This window comes from Candoia aspera, chromosome 2, assembly GCF_035149785.1.
Source record: "Candoia aspera isolate rCanAsp1 chromosome 2, rCanAsp1.hap2, whole genome shotgun sequence".
Classification (NCBI taxonomy): Eukaryota; Metazoa; Chordata; class Lepidosauria; order Squamata; family Boidae; genus Candoia; species Candoia aspera.
Window position 1 is genome coordinate 224,244,175 of NC_086154.1, and position 27,221 is coordinate 224,271,395.

At 38.6% G+C, this 27,221-nt stretch overlaps 1 protein-coding gene across 1 annotated transcript in view; it reads right to left on the minus strand.

Moving 5' to 3' along the window:
* Nucleotides 1–645: 645 nt before the first annotated feature.
* The window catches only part of SLF1 (SMC5-SMC6 complex localization factor 1), a 46,999-nt gene continuing 20,423 nt past the window's right edge, over nucleotides 646–27,221 (minus strand). The window contains exons 9-18 of the mRNA XM_063295425.1: nucleotides 23,301–23,467; nucleotides 20,538–20,675; nucleotides 19,064–19,226; nucleotides 16,383–16,530; nucleotides 13,814–13,959; nucleotides 9,640–9,800; nucleotides 8,903–9,036; nucleotides 6,939–7,031; nucleotides 6,007–6,189; nucleotides 646–1,858 (exon numbers count right to left, since the gene is read on the minus strand). Coding sequence (XP_063151495.1) covers nucleotides 1,377–1,858; nucleotides 6,007–6,189; nucleotides 6,939–7,031; nucleotides 8,903–9,036; nucleotides 9,640–9,800; nucleotides 13,814–13,959; nucleotides 16,383–16,530; nucleotides 19,064–19,226; nucleotides 20,538–20,675; nucleotides 23,301–23,467 — 1,815 coding nt within the window. The 3' untranslated portion in view covers nucleotides 646–1,376. The remainder of the gene's footprint in view (nucleotides 1,859–6,006; nucleotides 6,190–6,938; nucleotides 7,032–8,902; nucleotides 9,037–9,639; nucleotides 9,801–13,813; nucleotides 13,960–16,382; nucleotides 16,531–19,063; nucleotides 19,227–20,537; nucleotides 20,676–23,300; nucleotides 23,468–27,221) is intronic.

Here is a 27,221-nt window from a genome sequence, read left to right on the forward strand (position 1 = left end):
TGGTGCTTCTTTCCTTTTGTTTTTGGGTGGGAACTGAGACCACATCCATGCATCCAAGGAAGTGGGATGGGTAGCTTTCCTCCTGAGAATTGTTGGGATCCCTTCTTCTCTCAATAGCTGTGGCTCCACTCCTTCACATGAGAGGGAGCCTTTGGAAAGAAAGGCAGCAAGAAAGAAAGATGATGAAGGGGAAAACGTTACAGAGGAACTGCATACTGTAAGTAGGAATCGTAACTGGCTGGGAGGTTGCTGTCTTGTACGCTTGTAGGCTCCAGGGACAGAAAGAGAAACTGGCCCTGTCTGCCTGAGCAGATGGGAAAAGCACCCAGCTACTATCATAAAATAATTCTGATATGAATCTAAGCAAAACACATTACAGCAGAGCATGTTTTATGAACTCAGCTGACATGGATATGAAGAAAGAAAGAGCTGTAAGATTGCCCTTCGGTATTTCTTAGTGGCAGAGATTGGATCTTACTTTCCTGTACCACCCTTTTTCAAAGGAAAGAACCTTCTTGCATTCGATAGAGTTGACTCATCTGAAGAGGAACATAAAATAATTACGGTTTAGCAACACTGGCAGAAATTACAGTTGCAGAAATACAGATATTCAAGGCAATAAACTTAAAAAATGAAGCACAAATGTTTACAAGAGTTTGGGACATTTATTTTTTTTAAAAAGTGTATGTGCTAGAATGTTACATCAAAAAATAACTTGTTATAATTATTAACTTTATTCCTGTACTAACAGTATAAAAAAATACATATCTGCCAAAATCAATATGCAAACTTATAGACCAGCATTCTGAAAACCAATGAGTGTGCCAATCAAACCATCATTATATAACAATAATTTGAAGATAAACTGAATTAATGCAGGACAAGCATTTTAACCCACCTGTACATTGTAACAAAATTCACACACACGTAACAGAAAGCCATTTTTTTGCTATGTGCGTGAACCATGTTGGGCTCGGGCTAACATACTGTCAACCTATCCAAGGAATTAGAAATTTGCAGGAAACTGGTTTGTTTATAGATGTACTTATTAAAAAAGCAAGAATCACACTGGACTCTCTAATTGTGGCATGTTCTTAAGCTAGTTTAAACAACAGTTCCTGAACTGAGAAATCACTGAGACCTACAATTAGGGTAAAACTAGAAATCTCTTCAACTATTACACAAAAGAGACAGAACATGAAAGCTGATGTCATAATAGTTTGTTTCCATCCTAGGGACCTCTATTATGGCTTAAAACTAAGGCAGTCTTCAACCTTTCATTTGTTGGGACAAGTCATTATCCAGGCTAAAAACTGCCATTGAACATTACAGTTTATGAATTTTAGGCAAGCCATACTAATTTTGAAGTTTGTTAGCTAAGTATGAGCCTGAATTGTAATTATAATTTGCTGTAACATTGTGGAAAAAGCTTGTTTCTGTTCTTCTGGGCCATTTTTAATATCCTCAATTGTTTTCTGAAGATATTCTGGAAGTTTCTGAAAAGTTTCAAGCTCTCTAAAATAAAGATCTATTAACCAATGACTAGAAGAGCTCATATTAAACTTACAACAGTCATCTGTCACCAGGAATGGATCTGAGCAAGCAAGCTTTCTAAAGGTAATAGGAAAAGGTCTAAATAAGTCATATACAGAACAAAGATTTAATAACATCTTGCAAAATAAGATTATCCATAATTCTTTCTGTTGATTATAGAAATTACTTTGTACTTGAGCATGAAATTCCTCAACTGTCTGTTGCAGCTTCACAATATTCAAAAGATGTTGCTTAGTTGCTGGACAATTTATGTAATTGAGTGGTAAGTTTCCTTCAGAATCTTTCTGCTGTAGCAATATTGGTCCTGCAGAAGAAACAAAACATCAATCAGAAAAATTATATATATACAGAAAGTACCTAAGAAATGGCTGAGCTCTCCATGAATCTTAAAGATGGGTAACACAAAATCAGATTTTAAAAAACTAGATAAATAGCATAATTTAAATCAGGATTAGACAATGTGTGATTTTAGCCTATGACACATTTATATCATAGCTATTAAAAAGTCTTAATTACTACCTGATTTGTTTTTTTGGAGGGGGTGATTCATTGCATCCACTAGAACCTCACAACCCTGTAAAAAGTTGAGCAATTTTTTAAAATTGAGGACTCATGTTGCTTTAAGTAGGCATTCCTTAAAACCCTCCAATAATGCAAATAAAACCTGTCACTGGTCAGGCTTGCTGTGGACTCCAACTAGGGGTCCAAACCCCCCAAAAACAAACAAAAAACCCCATTCCTATTCTGAGCAAAAGTTATTTATTTCAAATATGTGTATAAAAATAGGCTACAATTCTAAGCTTATTTTCAGTTGTTTGCAAAAGTTTACGTACCCTGGTCAAATTGTAGACAATGACCTGAAACATACCTGCAATTCAACCATGTAATAATTACAGGAAAGAAAAATAATGGTTTTGGATGGGCTTCACAGTCCACTAGACTTGAACATTATTGAAAATAATTTCAAACATGCAGTCTGTGCAAGGAAACCTAAAAATATTTCTGAGATAGAAGAGTTCTACATGGAAGAGTAGGAAAAAAATTCCAAAAGCAAAACTAGAAAGTATCTGAGGTTTACTAACAATAAATGGTTAGAGCTTATTATTCCTACAAAGGAGGTGTTTCAACATACTGCCTGAGAGGGTTCCAAACTTTGCAACTGCTGTATTCACTTATTCTGCATATGTAACCAACTGCATATCAATAATAAATATGAATTCAAATCTGCAGAAAGATCTGTTTAATTTTGTACCATGCAGAGATTGTGTCAGCTTCTGATCACTTTTGGAGTCACTGAAAGTTATAATTTGACTACAGTTGCCTAACTGTTTACACACAATTGTATTTGGGAATAAGTAGTTTTCACTTATCAACTGCCTTGTTCAGCAACTGTTCGCAGTTACAATGGTGATGAAAAGGTAACTTTGCAACCATTCCTCACACTAACAACCTTTGCAGGTCTGTAAAGCAAAGGAAAGCTGAAATAAGATTGTAAGCACAGTCGCAGTTTCACTTAGTGACCACTTCTCTTAATGACTGAGTTGCCAGTCCCAATTGTGGTGACTAAACCATGACTACCTGTAAGCCATATTATCTCTGTTAGAATGTCTTCTGAATAGACATACAGAATTGCACCATATACAGTAATAATACAGCATACATATCCAAAGCCCATTATTACTTGGATTTTATCAGAACACTATACCTTTATTAATATAATCCAGCTTTTTCTAATACATTTCCCTGTTGTGTTCGAAATAAAACTTCCAGAAATCCCAGCTAGCAATAAGCATATAAAATGAAATGTATTTGCTAGCAATGCATATGAAAACCACTAAGCTGGAGAAAAACTGATTATCTGTTCTGGTTTTTAAGACTACTTTTATGTCTTTTTTTCACTGAACTTTCTGTCTGTGGTTATTACCTATGAAAATATATTTCTGCAACACAACAGATTAAGATAAAACCTTTTTATTAATCAGGCTTTTGGAGACCACTCATAATCTGAGTTGTCACACTAGACAGTAACAGTCTCCATGACAAAATAATTCAGAGTTGGGCAAGCAGGGTGTGCTTTCCTAACGGCCATTTCAAATGCTACAACCAGATGTATAAATACTCTTAGGTATTTTTTAGAGTACTTCCTCTCTATTCTGGATTTCAAAAAACAGCTGATAAAATTCCTCCCTTTTATTCTGGAAAATGATCTGGTTTACGTTGCAGCCTAACTATGCAGTGAAAGGGACAAGTTTCTGCCATTCTATTTGGTTTGGGATTCTCTTCACCTCCATTATGGCAACTCATGTCTGTACAAGCCAGAAGATTGGACAATGAGCTGCAATGTCTTTCCATTATGTTCTTACTTTGTACAAAGCCATCCAAATTCAGCTAGTACAAAAGCTTCAGATATGTCACAGAAGAACATAAAATTTTTGCTTCTACATGTCTCTACTGAGTAGCTTGCCTAGAGTATGCATTTACTCTAATTCAGGAAGTGTGTACAGCTTGTAGATGTAAAAGTCCATATTGATCAGTATTTAAAAGCTTGCATCCAGCACTTACTGAGAAATAAGAGGGAGGGACTGAAGTAGGGATCTCTTCTTTCTCCTTGACAGTGATCAGTGGAGATCTTTTGTTTCTTAGAATAGGGAAATATTTTTTTTAATTGCTGTGTAACCCACTGCTAGTACTACAAAAAATATAGACTTTATTCTGTTTAGGAAAAAAAATCCAACAATTTAGATTTTACAGGATTACAAGCCACAGCATAAGAAGTAATTTTCTTGACATGTGCAAACCACATGGGTAGTCATCAAAAACCTGTTATCTGTATTTAACTGGAATACCTTTCTCTGCATAAAAACTGTTATGTTAAAAATTATATATGGAGGTAAGAGAAAAAAGACATAATATTTTACTTCTGAAAGATAAACTAAGATGAGAAAGACCCCAATTCAAATTTCTGCTCAGCTGCAAAGGTTCTTAGATGACCCTGAACAAATTACTGTCTTTCAAAGCAACCTGTTTCATAGAGTTGTTGTGAGGATTAAAAGGTATGCATATATGGGGCGACAATACAAGCAGGTTAATATTAGTATAATCGTGGTAAATGCTTATAGAAGTAAAGTAAGTCGTAACCTTGAATGATAGATACTGCATTACGTTAAGTTACTTTAAAAAAATAAAAGGCATGTGAATGAAGAGAGCGGAAGTTTTAAAAGGTTCTGAAGTATAAGAAATGTAATTCTACCCTGAATATGCAAGACAGAGTTCTTGTCAAGCTCTTGTCAAAACGTCTGACAGGCCAAAGCCTGGCAACTGACAGCAAAGATAAGTCTGAGCACACAGCCTGTAAAGTTGCCAGAAGACCTTGATGAATGAAAGAGCAAGTAGATCTTCTCCCCTAGGACAAGGGGATCATCCAGTGGCCATTCTTCATTGACACACAGGAAAAATGCACATCTGTCAATGTAATGCCACACTCTATTGAGGACTTGGACTTGCTGTAATACTGGGTCTTGCATCACTTAGACTGATTGAAGAAAAGCTAGGTATTGGCTCAGCCTGTCAGCCGCATGGTGCAGGAGATAAATAAAACACCTGGGAGATCGCATTACTGTTTGGCACAACATACACTGAGGGGGAAGAGCAGGGATATACTGATTGGGAAGGGATGTCAGACAGAGATCAAGAAAATAGCCTTTAGGGGGCAGGAGACAACTGCAAATACAAAGGAGCCTTCTAGAGCAAACAAAAACAGCATTTATTTGTATTTTGGGGTAGGTTTTGCTAAAAAAACGAAGTACAGCACATTCTTTTATGATACACAACTGAATTATATAACTCTGGAAACAAGATAAAACATGAAATCAGAATGACACACACTGTGATAAAAAAGAATATTACGAGCTATGCTATGTCTCTACTGGTATAAAGTGCTCCTGCACATGTTTGCGAAAACAGAGTTTTACAATGCATGCAAGACACAAAGGGTTGTATAAGTAGCATCTAAAATGCAGTTTTACTGTTTTGTTATTAAACTCAGCTGCCTTTTTCAGAAAAAAACAACTAGAACATTTGTTCACCCTAAATAAAAGCACATTGTTATTAAGTAGCACAAAGCAATCAACCTAAGCATACTGCAGTTCATTGTAAAATAAGGTAACACCAAGTTTTGGGATAGTATGAAATGCAATCTATACTATTGTTTGTTAAGATCATCTTTAAAGCAAATTTGCAATTCAGCAAATATGAAGAAACAGCCACATTTCTGTGCTTACTAAAATAATTTAACTGACAAGATGAATGAGTATAAATATGGCAAGATATACATCAATATTTATGAAAACCTCCAGCTTTCAAAATGACATTCAAAACAGCCTCCAGTTTTAATACTCTGCAATTTTTACAGATTGAAATTTCTCTAAGCTTATTTAGCATAAATGCACTCACCACCATGCTGAAGTAGAAGCTCAGCAATCGCTAAGTGTCCGTTTGACAGTGCATCATGCAAGGGAGTCACCCCATCCACTTGACTGAACAGGTTTACCTCCGGACAATGCTGCAAAATTTCACGGACGCACACTGTGCTACCATGGTTACAGGCTTCGTGCAAAGGTGTCCAACCAGCATAGTCTGAATTATAAATTATGAGGAGTTTGAGGAAACAGCAAAATCCGTAGTGGGATGGTCAGAACAGTGAAATTAAAATTTCTTAAAAATGATAAACACATTTCTACCACAAACAAACTGCAGTAAAAATCACATCGTTTTATTTATTTATTTATTTATCAAATTTGTCACTGCCCCTCTCCTCCCATCAGAGGGACTCTGGGCGGTTTACAATAATAATAAAACAATAAATTTACCATATATAAAAATACAATATATAAAAAAAAATGTACTTTATTTTTAAAATGTGCCCAGAAACATGACTTAAAAGGAAAGATCTGCCTCACTGCTATTTTGCAATAATCTGAAAATAGTTTTTCTTTCCGCAAAGCATATTATTATTAATATTATTACTAATATTATTAATATCAAGATTTTTTTTAGCAGTCAAAATGGTCCCGGTTTACTAAAATTTACAGGAAATTCTTATCCAGAAGATAAGGCTATTCCCCACCTTGAATTCATATTTATAAAATGGCTAGGTATGAATAATTTTTAAATCATTATTGTGCTTAACTGAAAACCCGAAGAATTACATGGAATTAATGACTGGTGCAATAAGCTTTAGTTCCAAGCTACCTATTCAAGCCTTCCTTTTAATCTACTTTTATGGTTAAGAAAAGCATTGTGAAGAATGTTACAAACACATACATTTCATAGTTATTTGGAAGGCTTATGGTATCTATTCAGTACAAAAAAAATCAACCACTTACCTTTAACATTAATATCTATTCCTGGTACAGTCAGAAGACGAACCAATTTCTTCACATTGTTGCTTTTGCAAGCAATATGCAGAGCTGTCTCCCCTAGCATGCAAAATTCATAGAGTATAGGCAAAACAGAAACTCAAGGCAATAACCCAAATGAAAGGAATTAGGAGATCTGACTACTTGTCAGTGCATTCATTCATGAGAAAGATCTCCTTTGCCCAGCTTAAACATCTTTAAAGAAAATTTTAAAAATCCACCAAGCTTCTCTTCAGTCACAGATCCAGCAATGATTGCACTACTAAAGAGTTAACATAGGAATTATCTCTCCCCCTCCCCTTTCTAGTTGTAAAATGCTTCAGTCACATTATAAAAGCACCAAATGATCACAGAACACATGCACAAAAATGCTTGGGCTCGAAGCAGTAAAAGTTTAGAATGCAGTTGCCCTCCCTTAATTATATTCATGAACCTACACTAAGTACACGGCCCTTTTTATACAGCATTTGTAGCTTAATTCAAATGAATGTTTCTGTCCAAGCACGGGTGCCTCTACACACTCAAGTATAATTCGAAACTTCAAATCTGTTAACAGATGGTTTACTGTTTCTCAATAGGCTGTCTGGCTCATGTACAGTACTAGAGTGAAAAGGTGGGGGATGGGGGAAATGGAAGAGATCAAAATGACTGAAACTATCTTTAAAGGGAAAAAAAAACACAGGCAAGCCTCATTCAGAACTAGAAAAAGGTAAAGAAACAAGAACCACCACCCTGAAATCTAAACTGCAGACTTCCAGGTAGCAGTTTAATTACAGCAGGCCAGGTAATAAAACTGCATTGCCCAAAATATTGGTGAACTGGTTATATCAGAACAAGAGCATAGGAAAACATGTGGTCCAACATAAATAATAAACACCAACTTTTTACCCTTTTGTACTGTTGGATGGGGTCATTATCTACCTACATGTAGGGAAGGTAAAATCAAGCCCTTCTTCGAAAAGCATGCTACAAACGGCTGAATCTGTTGTAAGCCACTCTGCCAAGGCTTGCTTTATATTCAGAGCATTATTCTTATGCAGAGAATATTTGGTTGCTTGTTATGAGAAAGAGCGATAACTTACCCTCAAATATTTCTATATTAAATGATAATTATATGTCAATTTATATACACACTCTCATATTAATAAAAGAAAAAGAAACAAACTTTAAATAATTATTTCTGACATAATTCTTGAGAAATTGGCACGGAGTGAGAATAAAATAAAAATCCATGCAAATTAAAATCTAAATTTTTCTTCTTTTCCTTTTTAATCTATCAGGCATATAGAATAGAAGGCAAACCATCTGACTCTTACCTTTTCTAACAAATGTCTAGCTTAAATTCCTCACAGAAAGCCCTATCAATAGTACTGAAGTGCATTTCACTGAATTTGTGCTTTAAGTATTAACTTGTGTAAATTACTAAAATGGTAATTTAAACCTTCAATATTTGTATTCCAATATAATGAAAAGTAAAACCAGAACTGCCTTGCATAGCCTGGGCTCAGTGCCGAGAAGAAAATAGCCCATATGCTTAATAAAGATATGTAACACGGCATACACTTCAGTCTTTGTTCACAATATGTCTAGGAGTGGAGAAGAGGAAGAGAATTAGACTTTCAAATCAGAAGATAATGCTGATCCTTTCCAAGCACAGGTTGAGGTGCATTAGTGAAGTAAGACAGTCAGGACACAAATGGATTTATTTAAGGTATACCCTCAATTTAATACTTGGTGTGTTTGGTAGAACTGGGTAAGGAGGAACTCCTGCAAAAAAGGATCATTCACTCATATATTTGACTTCCCATGTTTCAGCATCTAACAATGTGCAACATGTAAAGCAGGGAAGTGTTGCCTGACTCACACAATTATGTGATACTGCTTTACTGCAAATCCTTTTACGTTTTTAGCATGTTAGAAATTCACAATACCTTTAAGATTAACCTTATGAATATTCATCTGGTTAGCTGAAGAATGGCAATTTTCTTTGCCATGCAACATGGTAGGCTTGGTTCTGCTTTCTATATTTTTGGGTAGATGAGTGGAGTTATCATTGGTTTGTACACTAGAAAAAAACAAGCATTGAAAAGAGGGCATTAAATGATACATTTACATTAAACAAAACTTAGTGTGTGCTACAATAATAAGTATTCATAAATCTGACTATTTTTTCAGGTTTTAAAATCGGACACCTTATTACAATTTTGAAGAAATGCGATGGATAGACCTAGGCTGCTTTCACAAATGTAATCCCATAATGAGATTCATTTTTCTTGGTAAACAATATTAGGCAAGTACTTTTAGTATGCGTTGTGTTTGTATGTTACTTATTTATTTAATTTGTATAGCTGCCCATCTCACAAGTGTGATCCTGGGCTGCTCACAATTAAAATAACAACAGAAAGAGTAAAAAATAAACACAACAGCACACAACTATCCTAAAATCATGATTAAAAATTCAATAAAATAAGAATAATCAGTGCATGTAGATAGATGCACACACCCTTGTACATGCACAAACAAAAAAGCCCATCTTTTTTGTTTGTGCATGTACCAAGGCACAATCATTTGCAGACAACACCACAGGTCACTCAAAGTTCAAGGGACGGTTCAGATCAGAAGCTGTTCCTCAAAGCAGAATACTAGTGGTGCTACAGATGTTACTTACGGTACATCAGGCAGTACTTTGGCTTGGTTCTTATCGCCACTTAACATCAGTAACGCCCTCTGAGACTCAGAGCATGGCCATTGCCCTATTTTCTTCTTTTCTTTCTGCATCTTCTCTTTCTCACACATCCCTGCTTGTAAAGTAGGCAGATAGCAACAAACCTGTTGCAAAAGTGGCGTTTTAGTGACGTTGAGAGATTATAGTAGCACTACCAGTTTCTTCTAGTTTCTTCTTGCGCTTAAAGCTAGTATCTTTAAATAGTATCTTTCAGATAACCACGGCCTGAGTTTACACAATACGTTTTAATAATACTTAATGTGAAACTAACTCCCATGGAACACATTTCTTCTGCTTTTATCCCCATTAACGGGAGTTCAAAGTGACTCAGTTTGCTATAGCACAAAAATATAAGGGAAAAAAGTAGCTTGAGAAATTTACACAGACCAGCCCTTCAATGACTGTAACAATATTGTACTAGTATCCACATACAGTAGCAGTGTTTCTCAACCTTGGCGAGTTTAAAATGGGTGGACTTCAACTCCCAGAATTTCCCAGCCAGCAGAGGTGGGAGTTGAAGTCTACCCATCTTAAACTCACCAAGGTTGAGAAACACTGCTCTATACTCTAATGTAGCCTTTAGTCTATTGCATTGTTCTTCAAGCAGGACTGAATCTAGGCCTTTTACTGATACTTTCTACACTTTCTACAGGAAGGAGAGAAGGTGCGGTTTAGCAACTACCTATCTTTTTAAAGTTAATATTTAGACGCTTTCTTTTATACATTCAATATGCTCTGTTCACAGAAGGCTTTTTGATTCGGAGACGACTAATCTGAACAGGACTAAGATAAAGGATGATTTTTTATTTTCCTCTTTCCTTCTGCAACTCTGTGATGTCTCCCTCCTTGCAATTTGCTTCAGAACACCACAGGAAGTGGCGTGGAGATGGCAGAAAAGGGAAACTGAAAATGTCCCCTACCGTAGCTTCTTCATAGAAGCCTCAATTGAACCAGAGATGCTCCCAAGCCTTCCATTAACAGGAAGGACACAGTTAGATGCAACCCATATAAACTGAAGAAAAGAAGTAAAGCTCTAGTCTATTGCTATCTTCTCCACCAGCATTTCTACCATGATGATTATCTTACTGGAAGATGCCTAAACTAGGTGAGGAAATCCTTTAATTCAAATATGTAAAGAGATTATTTGCTCAGCTAGAGGAGGGAAATGCAGTGTTTCTTTCCTCTGCCTACTTATAGTCCAGGATTATTAGCAGCCAAGGTAAGCTAAACTTCAGTATGTCAATAATATCTGTTGGGAACTCTTTCTCAGATATTCTAACTTTTGAGAGGAATTATTTAAGAGGAATAGTAATCCTTTATCCTTTGTAAAATTAAAAATTGTGGACTAATGCTCCAAACGTTCAGAGCAAAATGTGAAATGTGTCAGAAGTAGGGGTATCTGCAGGGGAGGTGTCAGGCAATGACAAAATGTGTGTCATACATTTGCAGTACGTACTTCACCTTTTTATACACGTTACATATAACAACTGCACATAAATAGGAAATACGTTTTCATATTTGGAGAAAGATGTTGTGCTTGACTTTATAACATGTACAAAGAGGTTGTACAGGTACTCCTTGTTTAGCAACCGCAATTGGGACTGGCAACTTGGTCATTAAGTGAAGTGGTCACTAAGCAAAACATGATATTACGATTTTACTTCAGCTTTCCTTTGCTTTACAGGCTTGTGAAGGTCATAACTGCAAAGTTTATGGTTGCAGAGTTAATTTTTTATCACCACTGTAACTGCAAACAGTTGCTAAATGAGTTAGTTGCTAAACAAGGACTACCTGTATTAGCTTCTGTTCCCTTAGGAAACATACAATTTGACCTGGAGCGCCTAAACTTTCACATGTGACTATAATTATTTAGTCCCTACTATTTCAGGGTCCTACTTTAATGTTAAGTTAGGGCCACACCAGATAAGAGAACAAGCAAATAAAATGGCTGAGGTTAAGAGGAAGATGAATAAGAAACACAAAGTCTCTCCTAAAGTTCTATGCCACAAATTTCCCAGATAAGGAAATCTGAAGGTGCAGCAAAACAGCTAAGTCTGAAACATGGAAAGTTGGAGATCTCAAACCTCTCCTCTCAGAAGTCTTTTGGGTTTTTACCCTAGCCCTGCTTCCTGTTTCACAGAGGAGGGGGCCTGGCCATCATCTGCCTTTCAGGCATCACCTCACTAGTGTATGAGGGAGACTGGTCTCTTATACTGTGCTACCTTTCTGGTGATTAAAGCATGCAAAGCGTATAGTAATTTCTACTGTGCAACATCATGGCTGAGTAATGTAGAGGTGTATAGTGCAGATGATTCAGCCTTCCTTCCATTCACCAAACAAAATCAAACTTTATTTAAAGAGAAAGCTTAACTTCCTTTTTAACTTCAAATATTAAATTGCAAATAGTCAATGTTGATATAGTTCAGATAAATGATAGAGTTGTTCATATCAGAGTAATACACCTGCTAACTTAAAAGGAAAATTCCAAAAGAAAATGTATTGTTCCAGGTAGACCACAAGATGGGAATGATCTATACAGATAGAAGGTTCTTTGGTGGAATTTTAAAGGAGATGCTTCAGGAATTTCACTGTAATACAAATCATAAGATGGTGATAAATACAAATAATACTTTCATGCTCAGTTGGATATCAGCCCTTCAGTGCTGACCATATCAAGAAACAGACTGCACAAGTAATACTGGAACTTTGCTTTCCTGATACACTGTAGGGTACAGTAACAGAGTTTTGAAAGCTTGACCGCGTTTTCCTTCCCTCCCTCTTATACTCAAGAGTTAAGGCAAAGACAATTTTGAATTTCTTTCTAATGTTCCCTTAAATCACGGCTTTAATGATGGGCTTAAATCATGTCTTGCTAATTGCCATCACAGATTCTCCAAGATCACCTTTGCAGTTCTCTATATTGAGGTAGCTTCCTTCTGTACATGACAGAGAGCATCTCTCCCTCAAGAAGATGGGGATTGGGGATTTCTGCAATCCACACAACAGGAGGTCTGATAAACAGGCAGATTCACACGGGTGTGGGGGGGAGGGAGAGAGAGCGAGAGATGAGGGAAAAGGCAAACAGTAAAGGGGAGGTCAGACCATAGAAATGCCCCAGGAAATTTGTGGCATAGAACTTTAGGAGAGAATGGAAAGACTTGCTGTTGAAGATAGTGATGGGCAGACAACAGAGACAGGTAAGACAGTATTGTGAGGGGCAAGATTAATTTATATCCAGATTTGAAATGAACTGTCAAATATTTGGCTACAAGTTTGTAGCACAAAAATTTTGAGTGAATCCACAGGCATAGGCATATTTCCTGAATAGGGTCTCAAAGTTTTGAATAAACATTAAAAGTACAATCCTTACTATACACACACATAACACACAAATCTACATAAGTGCCAGGTGTTTCTGATCCAATTTTGAAATTCCAGGACCCAATCCTTAGATATTAAAAAGACGCAAAATTGCACAGATGAAATACAGTTATAGTTCAAATAGGAAATGGACTGAAACAAAAGAATGGCTAAACATAAAGAGATTAGTTTTTTAGAGCCAAAGGTAAAGGATGAGCCAGTTTGGTCTACTGGTTAAGGCAATGGGCTAGAAACCAGGGGACTGTGAGTTCTAGTCCCACCTTGGGCATGAAAGCCGGCTGGGTGACCTTGGGCCAGTCACTCTCTCTCAGCCCAGCTCACCTCACAGGGTTATTGTTGTGGGGAAAATAGGAGGAGGAAGGAGCATTTGGTATGTTCGCCGCCTTGAGTTTTTATAAAAAATAATAAAGGAAGGAAGGGAGGAAGGAAGGAAGGGAGAAAACTAGCTACAGTATGTAGACGTGTATGAGTGTACCTTGTCTGGTGTTATCTAGATACTTAATAATCACTGGGTCGCTGGTCTCTCTCAGCTTACAGTATTTTAGTTCAGCTGTTAGGGTTTAACAAATCAGGAACTTCTGTGGTAAGACACAGTGGGAATAAGAAAGGAGAAAGCATACAGATGGATGGATCCCTCTTGTCCATACTGCACTTTCCTGGCCTGGAATCACTGTGCCTGATTTGACCCAAATATTTTAACATTTAGAATAGGATTAAATGAGCAAATGGCACTTACTATTTTTTGAAGAGAAAGCAGTTCGTTAGAAAGAATGGTACTATTTTGGAAATACAGATTTTTAAACACAGCTTCTGCAACAAACATTTCAAGCCACAGGGATGGGATGGAAGAAATGAATACTTTTAATTCCTCATATGAAAAATCTAAAGATAAAGGGAACAAACATTAAATCTTAGGCCCGTAATCTGGAAAAAATCATTACATTTCTGTAGGATTAATAAATAATTTTAATTATTATTCCATAAATTATCTGGAGTAAAAAACTGATCAAATTAATAAGACATACAATACAAAAGAGCAACTGTTTCTATGACAATCTCTATCAACCCCACATATCTCTGAACAGAGTCTGTATCTGTACTGACCTAGGTTTAAAGTGACATATACATTCAGAAAAACCAATAGGAGTCAAGCTGGTCTTTAGGAAAAAAAATCCAGAGGCAATACTCTTATTAAGCCAGCTGAAATTATTACCATTTTAATTAAAATTTCAAAACCTGTACAGATAGTCCTCACTTAATGACAATAGGGACAGGAAAATTGGTTAAGCAGTATGGTCGTTAAGTGAGTCACCACAGACCGAATCCAATTTTACAACCATTTTATGATGGAGGTAAGTAAATCATAGGTCATTAAGCAAATCACTGTGGTTGTTAAGCAAATCTAGCTTCCCCAATTGACGTTTAAACTGGCAGAAAAGGCCACAAATTGCAATCGCATGACTGCAGGATGCTGCAACTGGCATAAATGCGAGCTGGCTGCCAAGTGTCCGAATTGCGATCATGTGACCACTGGGGTGGCATGATAGTTTGCAATGGTCATCCTTTACTACAGTCGTAAAGAATTTTTCCGAGGCTGTCGTAACTTTGGACTGTCATTAAATGAGCGGTCATTAAGCGAGGACTACCTGTACTAGAAAAACCTTTACCAATATGCTTGTACATACCCAGATTTACACTATGTCTACCTGAATCTAATATGTGGTATAAACTATTAGTGATCTATACAATTTCCTACCTCAAAATCTTGAATATAGCAGAGAGTATCTATTGTAGTTCTATACTGTCACTTGGAAAATGATACAAGAATACAGCTCTGGATTACAAATGCTATCATCTACTTATGGAGTATGGCATGAAAAGGCCAATTTTCAGAAAAACATTCTTTAGGCTTCTACTTCATCATATATTTTACGAAAGTTCAAACCAATTCAGTAGGAAAGTATCAATGAGAAGATTACTCTGGAAATAGCTATAGGTACATAAAGTTTTTGGTAGTATACAGTATATAGCCAACTTGTATTCTGCATACTAGATAGTTTGGTATAATGGTTAAGGCACCGGGCTAGAAACCAGGAGACCATGAGTTCTAGTCCCACCTTAGGCATGAAGCCAGCTGGGTGACCAAACTACATTTTACTTCTGCATAGTTTGCTGTCCTTTGGTTAATATTAATAATATATGTGGCTTTTGTCCCCTTGGCCAGTTTGTGATATTAAGGCGCTACAGAATGTCTTAGAATGACTCAATGATTAATCTTTTAGTTAGCTAAGTTATATAATTTATCCCATATAGTAAATAAATCTTCACTTATTTTTTTGAGTGCTGCCTACTTTCATAGTTGGTGACAGCACCTAACTGACTTGGCTGGTATTGAAAAAAGAATAGCAGGATTAGTCCTAATTAGTAAGTGGATGAGAGACCACCAGGAATCTCAGGACTGTAAACTAGATGGAAAAATTGAAAAAACATCCCCAAAGAACCCGATGGCATATCACTTCTGTACTGTTGTGAAGAAAACAACATTTGACAAGGGAGATTTCAGTTTAAAATGACCACTAGCCAATTTGGCCTTTTCTATGCATACAGGTGGTCCTTGCTTAACAACTGCCCTGTTTAGCAACTGTTTGAAGTTATAACAGTGCTGAAAAAGTAACTTTATGACTGGTGCTCATGCTTACGACCATCTCAGGGTCCCCACGGTCGCATGATCACCATTCAGGCGCTTCACAACCGGCGGTGTTTATGACCATTCTGTAGTCATGTGATCACCATTTGCATGTTTCACAGCTGCCTTCTGACAAGCAGAGTCAATGGAGAAGCCGGCAGTAAAATTGCAAGTCATGGTTACATGATGTCTTGTTTAACAGGCAGAGGTGATCTGCTTAACAACCGCAGTGGAAGTGAGGTCATAAATCCATCACAGTCATGGGATGTCTCACTTAACAACTGCATCATTTAGTGACAGAGTTGCTGGTTCCAGCTGTAGCTATTAAGTGAGGACTACCTGTAATCACCACCTTAAATTACAGTATAAATGATGAAGAATTAGTGCCTACTGTTCCACAAAATCAAGAGACATGATGTGGGTAGGTTAATAATGTCAACCAATGGATTCTGAGACAAAAAAACAGCCTCTAGAAAAGAATGAGTGTCAAGGAGAACAGTTGCAGAGGACTAATTGTAGAGGAAGGCTCTACTGCACATACTCAAACAGTTAAACAACTCCTTAGTTGGATACAAGGACTGTAATGTTTAATTCTTAATTGATAATTAATAAGTCTTACCATCACACGAAATGGCAATATAAGAAGCAAGGTCATCAGCTACAGAATGCAACATATTCTTGTCCATTATGAACCCTGAAAGAATCCAATATTCCACAACAGCTCCCAAAATTGCATTTAATAGATCAGCTATTTCATGTTTGAAGATCTAAAAAAGATTACGAGTTCTATATTGTTATTACTTCCTAACATACACTCTCTATATTATTCACTTTAATCAATAAAAATATTTTCTGCATTGCTAGAAGTGTGCAGAAACTACTCAGTCAAGGTGGTGGACCCAATGTGAAGCTACAGAAACTGCCTGATCTGGTTCAGATTGTTCCAGTGGTAGTTCAGTGTGATACAAAAAAATCCAGAAAGAGCTCTTACCCATAATCTAGCAAGGGTAAAAAAATACAAACACTTATTAACTTATTTTTCAGCAGAATGGGGTCTTTTTAAAGGGAAGTTGGAACTAATGAGTGGGTAAAGCATGCTGAACTTCATAGAAATTGGTGTGAGTTTTTGAGCTTCTTTAAAATCTCAGTTTGTTGTTTTAGCAGGCTGTGGGATACCACAGAACACAATTATCCTTTTTGAAGAATATACTGTGTATGACAAAGCTGAGATACTGAGGGTCTTTTGTGCAAAAGAAAGGGACGTTCATTAGGAATGACAATTCCTTTTCCTCATGCAATGCAGGTAATTGTCAGGTTGTCAGGTGGAACATATGGAATTACTTTGGTGTGCTTTTCCATAAAAGCTAGCTAATGCATCTAAAGAAAAAAAAATGTCACTAGGATCAGAATCTGGTAACAATGAAGCAACACATAAGACAAAACTAAGACGACTCTCTGCTCTTAAGATCTCCCTATCTTTCCACGTGCTGCCAGAAGTAGGCTGGTCACAAGGATCACTATAAATTGCGGATGGGTCTGTCAATTGTAAAAACCATATTTACTCTCTCGCAACATCTTGTACAAACATTTTTTTCTCTTGTTGTGGTTACTGAGATGCCATCCTTGGTAACATGCAGGAGCATCTGAGTAAGACCAGAGCTTCATTGAGGGTCAGGAACAGAATGGAGCCTGCTCTTATCATCCCAAGAAATGTTAATCTGTCCTGAAAGAGGATCAGGCTTGACTTAATACGGCACATATAACCCAGAAGAAGAGCTGTTCATATAAGTGGTCTATGGCTCTAAACATTTTTGACCTTTGACTGTAAATAAATTAAATAAATGCTAACAATTTCTATCATGTATTGAACATGCCCTACAGGTAGCCCTCGAGTTATGATGGCAATCGGCAAACTGCCGTGCTAAGTGATCCAGTCATAAAGCATGGCATCATGTGACCGCATTGCTTAGCGACGGCAATCGAGGCAGTTCATGTTGCCATTGTAACTCCAAGTCATGTGGATTGTTAAGTGGGAAGTGGCAGGAATCCCAGGTAAGGAGCGCAGGAGTGCCGCAGGGAGGCCAAGGGAAGGAGGGCTTGGGTGCGTGTGTGCAAGTGAAGGGAGACTGAGGGAAAGAGGATGTGGCAAGATGTGGTGCGCAGGAAGGTGGGGGGACTTATCAGAGCAACTTGCAACCTTCCCTGCTGGCTTCCCCATTAAATTTGCCTGTGGGAAGCCAGCAGGGAAGGTCTCAAATGATGATCACGGGACCATGGGACGCTGCAACTGTTACCAAGCGCCTAAATCTCAATCACATGACCGCAGGGGTGTTGCAACGGCCGGAACCTCAAGGACCAGTTGTAAGTAGCCCTTGTTCAGCACCATCACAACTTTGGTCGCTGAACGAGTGGTCAGTAAGTGAGGACTACCTGTACTAACATAATGATGTCCTCCGCTGCCCCATATACAATGAGATCAGGGTCAAATTATTACTAGCAGATGAACCCAAGGGCTCTGATCTTGAAAAACTGATTTATGTTCTTGCAGATATGTTTCCAACTGTCAGTAACCAATTTACTACTTTTGTTCTGCTCTCATTTCAACTTAGGAAGAAATACTTAAGTTCTTAGTTGTAGCTTTCGCTTTATTTTGTAACCTTTTTATATCTAATGCTTCTTTTTTTACTTTACTTCATAACTTCACTATTTTGTTTTATTATTGTATTTTATTGCATTTTATTGCATTCCTATGTTACGACCTGAGGTTACATCAATAAACTTATTTACTTACTTACTAACCTAACCATCCACCATAATAAAGGCCAGTTAAGAGAGTTGTAATATAAAATTATTGCTCAAGGGAGTAGGCAGTTAGTGTTGTCTCTGCATATACCCATAATCAGACTAGCAAGCAGTAGCCCATGTTATTTAAGCATGTGGCAGCACCCAGCTGATGCTGTCTGGGTTTAGATATCAAGACAAGGAACCCTGGTTAGCATTTGGATGGAAAAATCACCAGAAAATCCCAGGGCTGTAGGACTGACTGGGAAAAAGGCAATGGCGAAACAATTCTATACTGCTGCCAAGAAATGTATGTGAATGCTTCCAAACAGTCACTAGATGTATACTCATATACAAATATCCACACTAATTTGTACCATACTACAAAATATCAAGTATGTGTTACGTTAAAGGTGTACAACAGTGGAACTTTATTAACCAAGCATTTCTGAGAGAAAGTGGAAAATTTAAAAAATATTTCTTCTTCTTCATTATTTTTATATTAGGTAAATCACTCACATCATTTGTCTTGATCTTTTCTCTACATGAATTTATGACCCAGTCTATTAGAATATTTATTTGTTTGGTGAAAAGCACTGAATCAGTTCCTAACCAAAAGGTGTTCAAAAGAACTGTCTGTGGCATCACTCGCAGATTATGTGAATCACTTCCTTCATACAATCTGTAAAAGAAAAATTCATTTCTAGATTTAAGTTCTTAATTTGTTAGACTTTAGTACACTACATATTTTCTGTCAAAACCTGCAAAGTTTAACAGTGTAACAAAAAACCTACACAATGTGTAGTAAACAATGAAGTTGCGTTTTAGGCCACATTTAAACCATATAAAATGTAGAAGCTTGCTGTTTTGCCATTTAGAGGTGGCTTCTTGAAGGAAAAAAATGCTTTTAACCAATCTGTTATTTCAAATAAAGGACTATAATAGGTGAAGTTCAATAGCTCAGCCACAGCATACAACAAATATGAGTATCAAGAATGCCTATTATGCAAAACTATGATATAGTATTTTTATCCAAATTTATGAGATTATTTTTGTATGTATGTAGGAAATTCAAAACTGAGAAAGAAAACACATATACAAAATATTGTGGAGAGCCAGGGAGAAAGATGAAATCAACATTAAATATCTCTTTGTGGCCTAGCTATATCAAGGCTACACAACTAGTTGCCTTCCAAATACTTCGGATTCAACAACCGTAATTCTCAAGCAACAAAGTAAATGATATGGGAATTATAGTTCACAATTTCTGAAGAATACTAGATTTCCTATACTTGAGCTGCACTGGGCTCTCCTCCCACAAATATGTGCATTTAAAAGTTGTGGAAAGGATCATGACCTATTACATAGTAACAGAAATAAAGATTATAAATTTCACTGGAAGGAACTGCATTCTGGAAATCTGGAACTGCTAAATTGTAATATATAATGTCTGTCTCTTACTTCTCCAATGCAGTTTATAGTGTATTTCAGCAAATTGTGAGCTTTATTTGCAGGTTGTGTAAAATAATTTTAAATTGCTACAGTTTAAGAACACATAGAACTTCAAATAAAATAGAACACCTTCAACACCTAAAATTATTATTTTTAAAACCTTTAAATATGTGTCATGAAATAACTAATTTTTGTAATAGGGCTACGCACCTGATTTGGATTTCAAGGCAAAAAGGTACTTTGGACAAATGGACGCACAAATGTAGGCCTTGCAACTCCTGAAATCAAGCATATCTTTTCCTAGGGTTACATGGCAGTGTACTGGGCAGCTGCACAATCCCAGGAAAAGGCACAGCTGTTTTAAGTTTTATAGACTCCAAAGCACCTTTTTGCTAAATCCAAAGTGGGCACAGACCTAATGGTTAATGGTTACATTTCTAAGTAGCACAGCCGATTTCTGAGACAGAGAACAAGTTTACTGTAAAACAAGATCCATCTTAGAATATAAGTACAAAGGCTAAAAGGAAAAAAAATTAAATACCTTCTTGTTAATGCCAGCACTTCAGCATTGAACAAATTCATAACAAATATCAGCAGCTTTTTGTGAAAGGTTTTGTCCGCATCTGTAGTCTCTGGATTTGTGACTGAATGACAAATATTACTGTGGTAAAGACAAGATCTGGAGGGGAAAAAAACCACAATAACTAAGATTCTATTAATCAATTTAACTTATTTCCATGTGCTTTTTCTATTTACCATCCAGACTTTTATATTTAAGTCCATTTGAAGTATATACCTTTGTGTTCTGTGGCTATAACTCATTAGATCCGAGGCCTAATTTTACAGCGCAGTACTGAGCATGAAAAAGGGCAGCTGACAGATACAGAAGGGAAATTTCAAATGGATACTTTCAAAATAAGGAAGGCAGAAACTATTTATTGAGTCTTCTTTACTGTATAAAGTGCTGCAATGGTAATATTTTTACTAATTGCTATTCATTGTGCAGAGAGAAATGTACAAAATAATATCCACAACGAAGTGTCATCAGTCAGGAAAGTAGGAGGTGCTACGGAGATCACATGTTTCTGATGACCTACTGCTCTACAATTACTGGCTCCAATTATTACTGTGAGGTTTTTAAAAATCCAATATTTGTCTGACAACACAGATAAGCACAGCTTTTTAAAAAAAATAATCATTGTATCTTTGTACACATTTGAACTATCATTTTGACAGTTTTAAATTGCTTTAAAATGGTTTTGCCTGTGAACCTCTGCATCCTAGAAAGTGTGCATCTGTTTCTAAAGCAATTAACCTTTTGCTGCCTCTGATTGCACTCAAGGTTTTTTTTTTTTACTTTTTTTTCATATGTTTCTTTTGCTTATCCAATTAATAATCATCTCATGGAAATCTGCTTAACATAAACCTTAAACTTTTCTGCCATCCATGCAACAAAATCTCTTATCAGAAAGCTGAAATACTGCAAGTTTGAAATACGTTTAATACTGCACTGCATGGGAAACTGCAATTGCCCATCAGAACCGTCATAAAAGGAAGCAGGCAAAAAGTACACAGACAGGTTGGAGGCTGTGCTGTGTGAATCAAGAGTGAGATTATTTGAATAGAGCCAGAAGAAACAGTTTCTTTAATCTATTCAAATTATCTCACTCTTGATTCACCCAGCACAGCCTCCAACCTGTCATTCTGATGCTTCTTCTCTGTGTAGTTTTTGCCTGCTTGAGATGTGGCTATTTAAGCAGTTGCAGACAGATGCTATGTTCACACTCAGGTGCTTCAAACCACTCTTCTGCCTTCAAATCCCAAGTACTGCACAGCTCTAAAATGTAGATGAGACCTACTCAAAGCAGATATAAAGGCTAAAGGACTTGGTCTGGTAGATTTCATCTAGTGCAGCATGAGGAAAAACATCAGAATGAAGACATGTGAAAGACTCAGCAAGAAATAGCCCAAGACAAAGATTGATTCACAAAGCATGAGATGGCTTCCATATGAACTGGATAAAGCAGTAATGTGGAAAAGTACCAAGATGAGATTGGTAAAGTTATGTCATTGCTGGCATTTACTTTAGAGCTATCACATACAGTATAATGAGCTATTAAGCACGGTGAGCTTCCCCTCTCAATTCACCTGGAATTCAAACTTAAGTCTGTCCAGCTAGACTGAAAATTTGGGCATTTATGGACACATGCATATGAAAGTGAGTGAAGGGTTTAAAGCTTTTACTTCAGAAAGTGCACAATAGTAGCATCTGTATTTCATCTCTGGATAAAAAAGAACAAAAATTAGCACTAGAAATACTATCAATAATTTCCTTACAATCTTCTGAGTGATTGGTCTGTGGAAAAGGTATAATCAGAGCTGAAAAGGAGATCTGAAATCTGATTACATCTGTAAGCCAAAAAAGTATGCCATGCCATATTTGTTCTATCTGGTTACGGTGGACATTAAGGAAAGGTAAAAGTCCACATGGTCACTTAATTGTTAACAATGAAACGTAACCTCTCCCACAAGGGAATTAACAGCCACCATTCCTTGAAACAAATGGCTGGAACCTGCTTCTGGAATGCCATTTAAGGAGGGACTATTCTCGCTTCAGGGAAAGAGGATTTCTTATTATTAGTACAGCTATGGAAAAAGCACACTTCCATGCCATTATCTACAGATTGTGCTTGGAGGTGATTCCATGAGAACCCAGGACCTACACCATAAATAATGGATTTAACTTAGAAAAAGGCAGTTTCTGAATTTAAACACTTCCTAAAGATTAGAGCAGTGCAACAGTTACCCAGTGAGGTTTTAGACTTCCCTTCAATGGATGTGTTCAAGCAAAGACTAGACATCCATCTGTCAAGAGTGGCCTTAAATGGCATGCCTACACTGAGCAGGGGGTAATAAATGATAGTATAAACAGCACCTTCCAATTTTACATGGTTAAAAAAGAATGTTATGGTCCCCATTATAGTTACTAATAAGATGCACTTTCACCTTACAATTAAAAGTTACTGAAACTGTGGTTAACTGGAAGAATTCTAATTAGTAAGAGATGCAGAGCATAACAGCCCAGTACAGGTAGAGATTCAAAAAGTGATCTACAGGCTATCAAAATCTTCCTCAGTTAATTAATCTAGTGCCTCTATACTAGAAGCAATGTACATCTATTAATACTAGCTATTTGACAGAAAAAAAACTTTTCTTAACAGAAGTTCACTTCATATGAAAATTAAAAACCAAAATCCTACCTTGGTGCTTCAGCAATAATGTAATAGTTCCATAAGGGTTTTACCTGACAAGCATTTCCATCAGAGACCACGTTCCATTCTTACAAACAGGACACTGAAGAACTTCAAGGTAATATCTTAGCATGGAAGGTGATTTCCAAGGAGGATTATGTTCGAGGAGAGTATACATTATGTGAAAAAACTGAACAGAAATTGGAGGGTCTGAATTGCCCTGTAAGCAATCATAAATGTATATCAGTTTCATGTTTTGCTCCAAACTTAATTTTATTACTATTATTTTAATAATGTTTTAAATTCATACATACACACACAGCCATATACTTCTTCTATTCTTCTACATTTTATCAAATCATATCCTTACTTTTTTGGATCTGTCATTTAAGCAGAGTATCTATTTCACTGTAATCCACTCTCTTCATAACTGTCATGTTCACTGTTTCAATGTGCCTGGTACATCGTAACACTTCACATGTCATTTACTGATTGCGTGTTTGATTTACAGGGAAAGGAGGTTTCCATTGCCCGGACTGTTATCTCTGGGCTGAGGGAATGGAATGTGTTTGGGTTTTCTCAAATGTTCAAGGTTGCTTTCCCAGGATGGGTGAAGACGGTTACTGGCACCTGGGAGGGGGTGGTTGGAACGGCTGGGTGGGGGGAGGTGTTACGTTTTGAGCCGAGGGTTCTTAATTTGTATTTGGCGCGCTTTTGCTCATTCTCAGCTTTCTCTGTATTTGCACACTAACCCTTCAATAAACCAGATTTCATAAAGTTCACTTGTGAGTCTGGCTCTGTTAGGTTAGGCAGTCGCTACATAAAGCTGAGAATCTCAAACCTTTACCACTAACATCTATCCAGAGCAATCTGTGAAGAACTAAAGTTAGCAATGACTGAGTCTACTCCTTACTTGGGGGAAAGCGAGTATTCAGATGCTGGGGAGCCGGATTTGACGGCCAAGAGAAGTGGAAAAGCACCCACTCCGGAGTCGGAGGACTTATTGGGGGTTTCGAGCTCCAGTCTTGCGAATGAGAAGGCTGTGAAGTCCAAAGTGGTTAAGAAAGCAGAAGAAGCGCCGCCTGAACAGGTGATGTGGGATGAGGAGCAGGGAACCCTACCAGGGACATCTAAGACATCTTGGAAGCTGAGGTACCCGCTGTCCCCAAATGTAACCAGGGCCGGTGAGAGAGGGTTGGAGGACTCTGGAACCTCTGTGAGAGCACAAGGGTGGGAAGCTAGGATACAATCCCTAGAAGAAATGATGTTGAAAATATCATTGGCTTTGTGGGACCCAGTCAGAGAGAGAAGGGAGCACCATTCCCGACAGTCGTCCCCCTCTCCTCCCCCTTCCCCGGGGGTGAGGATGAGAGATCGGAGAAGGCATCAGGCGGGTTCACCATCTAGCAGTCCCAGATGATCGCCCCCATGGCATTCAGAGGACCGAGGAAGGAGAACGGAAAGAGGGGAGAAGAGACATCCTAAAGTCAGGATTTCGGATTCCCCCCCCCCCCAGACAGAAGATCGATGGGGTCCAGGAGAAAGGCTGGGCAGAAGGAGAGGAAGAAGAGCCCGCTGGGTGCCAGATACAGGGATTTTACGGTCAAGTTTGATGGGGACCCCATGAAGTTGTCATTTTTCCTGACAAATGCTAAGAGCTATATGGAGGAGTTTGGGACGCTGTTCCCTTCTGAGAGGGCTAAGATAAATGCTGTGGCCACCAAACTGGAAGGCAGGGCAGCTGATTGGTTCGTACAATTAACTGAAATGGAGGCCCTAGAATTGAACGAGTTCGAGGAGTTCTTGTGGGCGCTCAAATTGCACTTTGCTGACCCGTTGGCAAAGGAGAAAGCCAAGGTGGCTCTGAGGGAGTTGATCCAGGGATCAAGGTCTGTTGCGGACTACGCCTTAGAGTTCCAAGCTTTAGCTGCAAAGGTGGACGATTGGTTGCAGACGACTCTGATAGAAATGTCCAAGGATGGTCTGCGACCCGAGTTGTTGAGGTGGTCGTTGGGGAGAGCAGATCCCACCACCCTATATGACTGGATACAGCTGGCAGGGAACGTGGAGCAAGCCCACGCAAAGTTTGCTCAAAGCAAGAGGGGTCCCAAGCAAATGGCCATGATGAGAGCTGCCAAGCCCATGGGCACCGCAGCCAGAGCAGGGCGAACGGCATGGCAGGAGGAGAGGGAGAGCCGCTTCGCGAAGGGACAGTGCCTCCGATGTGGGAAGGAAGGTCACTGAGCTGTGGCATGCCCGAAAAGGAAACCTGAGGAGCGTCAGGGGAAATCGTCGGGAAAGTCACCCTGCTTCCCCAGAAAGATGAAGGCGGCTGTAGCTGAGGGCGAAGAAGAAAGAGTCCCGTATTTCGGAGAGGAGGGGGAGCCCGAATTACTCCAGCCGGCGGGAAACGCCAGCCACCTGCTCTAAAGGACGCCGCTGGGCAGGTGGTAGAGGGAGGGCGCGACTACCTCTCAGTGAGTGGAAACTTCCCTACGTTGTCAGTGAAAGTTAAGTTGGGCTCCTGAACAAGAACTGTCGAAGCATGGGTGATGGTTGATTCAGGGTGTTCCCGCTGCTTGATGCACCCGGACGTGGTGGATGCGCTGGAGTTACCCACGTTCCCCCTAAAACATCCTATGATTTTTACCCAGCTGGATGGTTCTACTGCGGGGGGGGAAGCCAGTCACCCATTTTACGGGTATGGTGGCATTGCAGATGGGCAGCCACCGGGAAGGGCTGCCGTTTGTCATGGCGCCTGTGGGAGGTCCTTTGGTCATTCTGGGGATGCCTTGGTTGGTCCAACAAAATCCATACATAAACTGGGTGCACCGGACTTTGACATTTGGGGATGGGTTCTATCAAATCCCCATAGAGGAAGACACTCCGCAGGCTGCAGTGGGGAGGGCGGTGGCGGCGACCCCACATTTTGCTGCCGCCCCCCTGGAGGGCCTGCCGGAGCAATACCAAAGTTTTGCAGATGTGTTTGGGGAGAAGGAGGCGGACCAACTCCCTCCTCACCGGAGAACTGACTGTGCAATAGAGTTGGTCCCTAATGCGTAACTGCCCAAACCAAAAATCTATGCCATGATGCAAAAGGAGCTGGCAGCGTTGCGTGAGTTTGTGGACAAAAATCTAGCCAGGGGTTTTATTGAGCCAGCTAATTCGCCGGTTGGCGCCCCTGTCTTGTTCCGAGCAAAGAAGGATGGGACTTTGAGACTATGTATAGATTACCGCGGGCTGAATGCGGTATCGATCCTAAACAAATATCCTTTGCCAATCATAAAAGACATGCTAGCACATGTCTAAAGGGAAAATCTTCTCTAAGCTGGATTTGAGGGAGGCCTATTTCCATATCCGTATACGGAAAGGGGATGAATGGAAAACCGCTTTCAGTTGCCCTCTGGGTTCTTTCCAGTACAAGGTTTTGCCGTTTGGGTTGGCAGGGGCACCTGGGGTGTTTATGTAGTTAATTAATGAGGTTTTGCATGAACATTTGTTCAAGGGGGTCTTGGTGTATCTGGACGATGTGTTGATTTACACTGAAACAATGGAAGAACATGAGCGTTTGGTGAAACAGGTGCTTGGCAAACTGAGAAAGGCTGAGCTGTATGCTAAACTCTCTAAATGTGAATTTCATAAGACACAACTTGACTATTTGGGGTACAGAATTTCTGATAAAGGGGTTGAGATGGACCCTGCCAAAATTCAAGCTATTTTGGAGTGGGAGTGCCCGCGCACGCACAGGCAGCTCCAAAGTTTCCTTGGATTCTGTAACTATTATCGCCCATTCATCCAGGGGTTCGCTGAGATTGCATTGCCTCTTACTGATTTATTGAAAACCAAGGGGCGGGGCGACACACGGAGGGTGAAAAACCCGGGGGCCGTGCTCAATTGGACGCCTCAGTGCCAGTTAGCGTTTGACAAACTTAAGAGATTGTTCACTGCTGAACCTATTCTGCAACATCCTGATC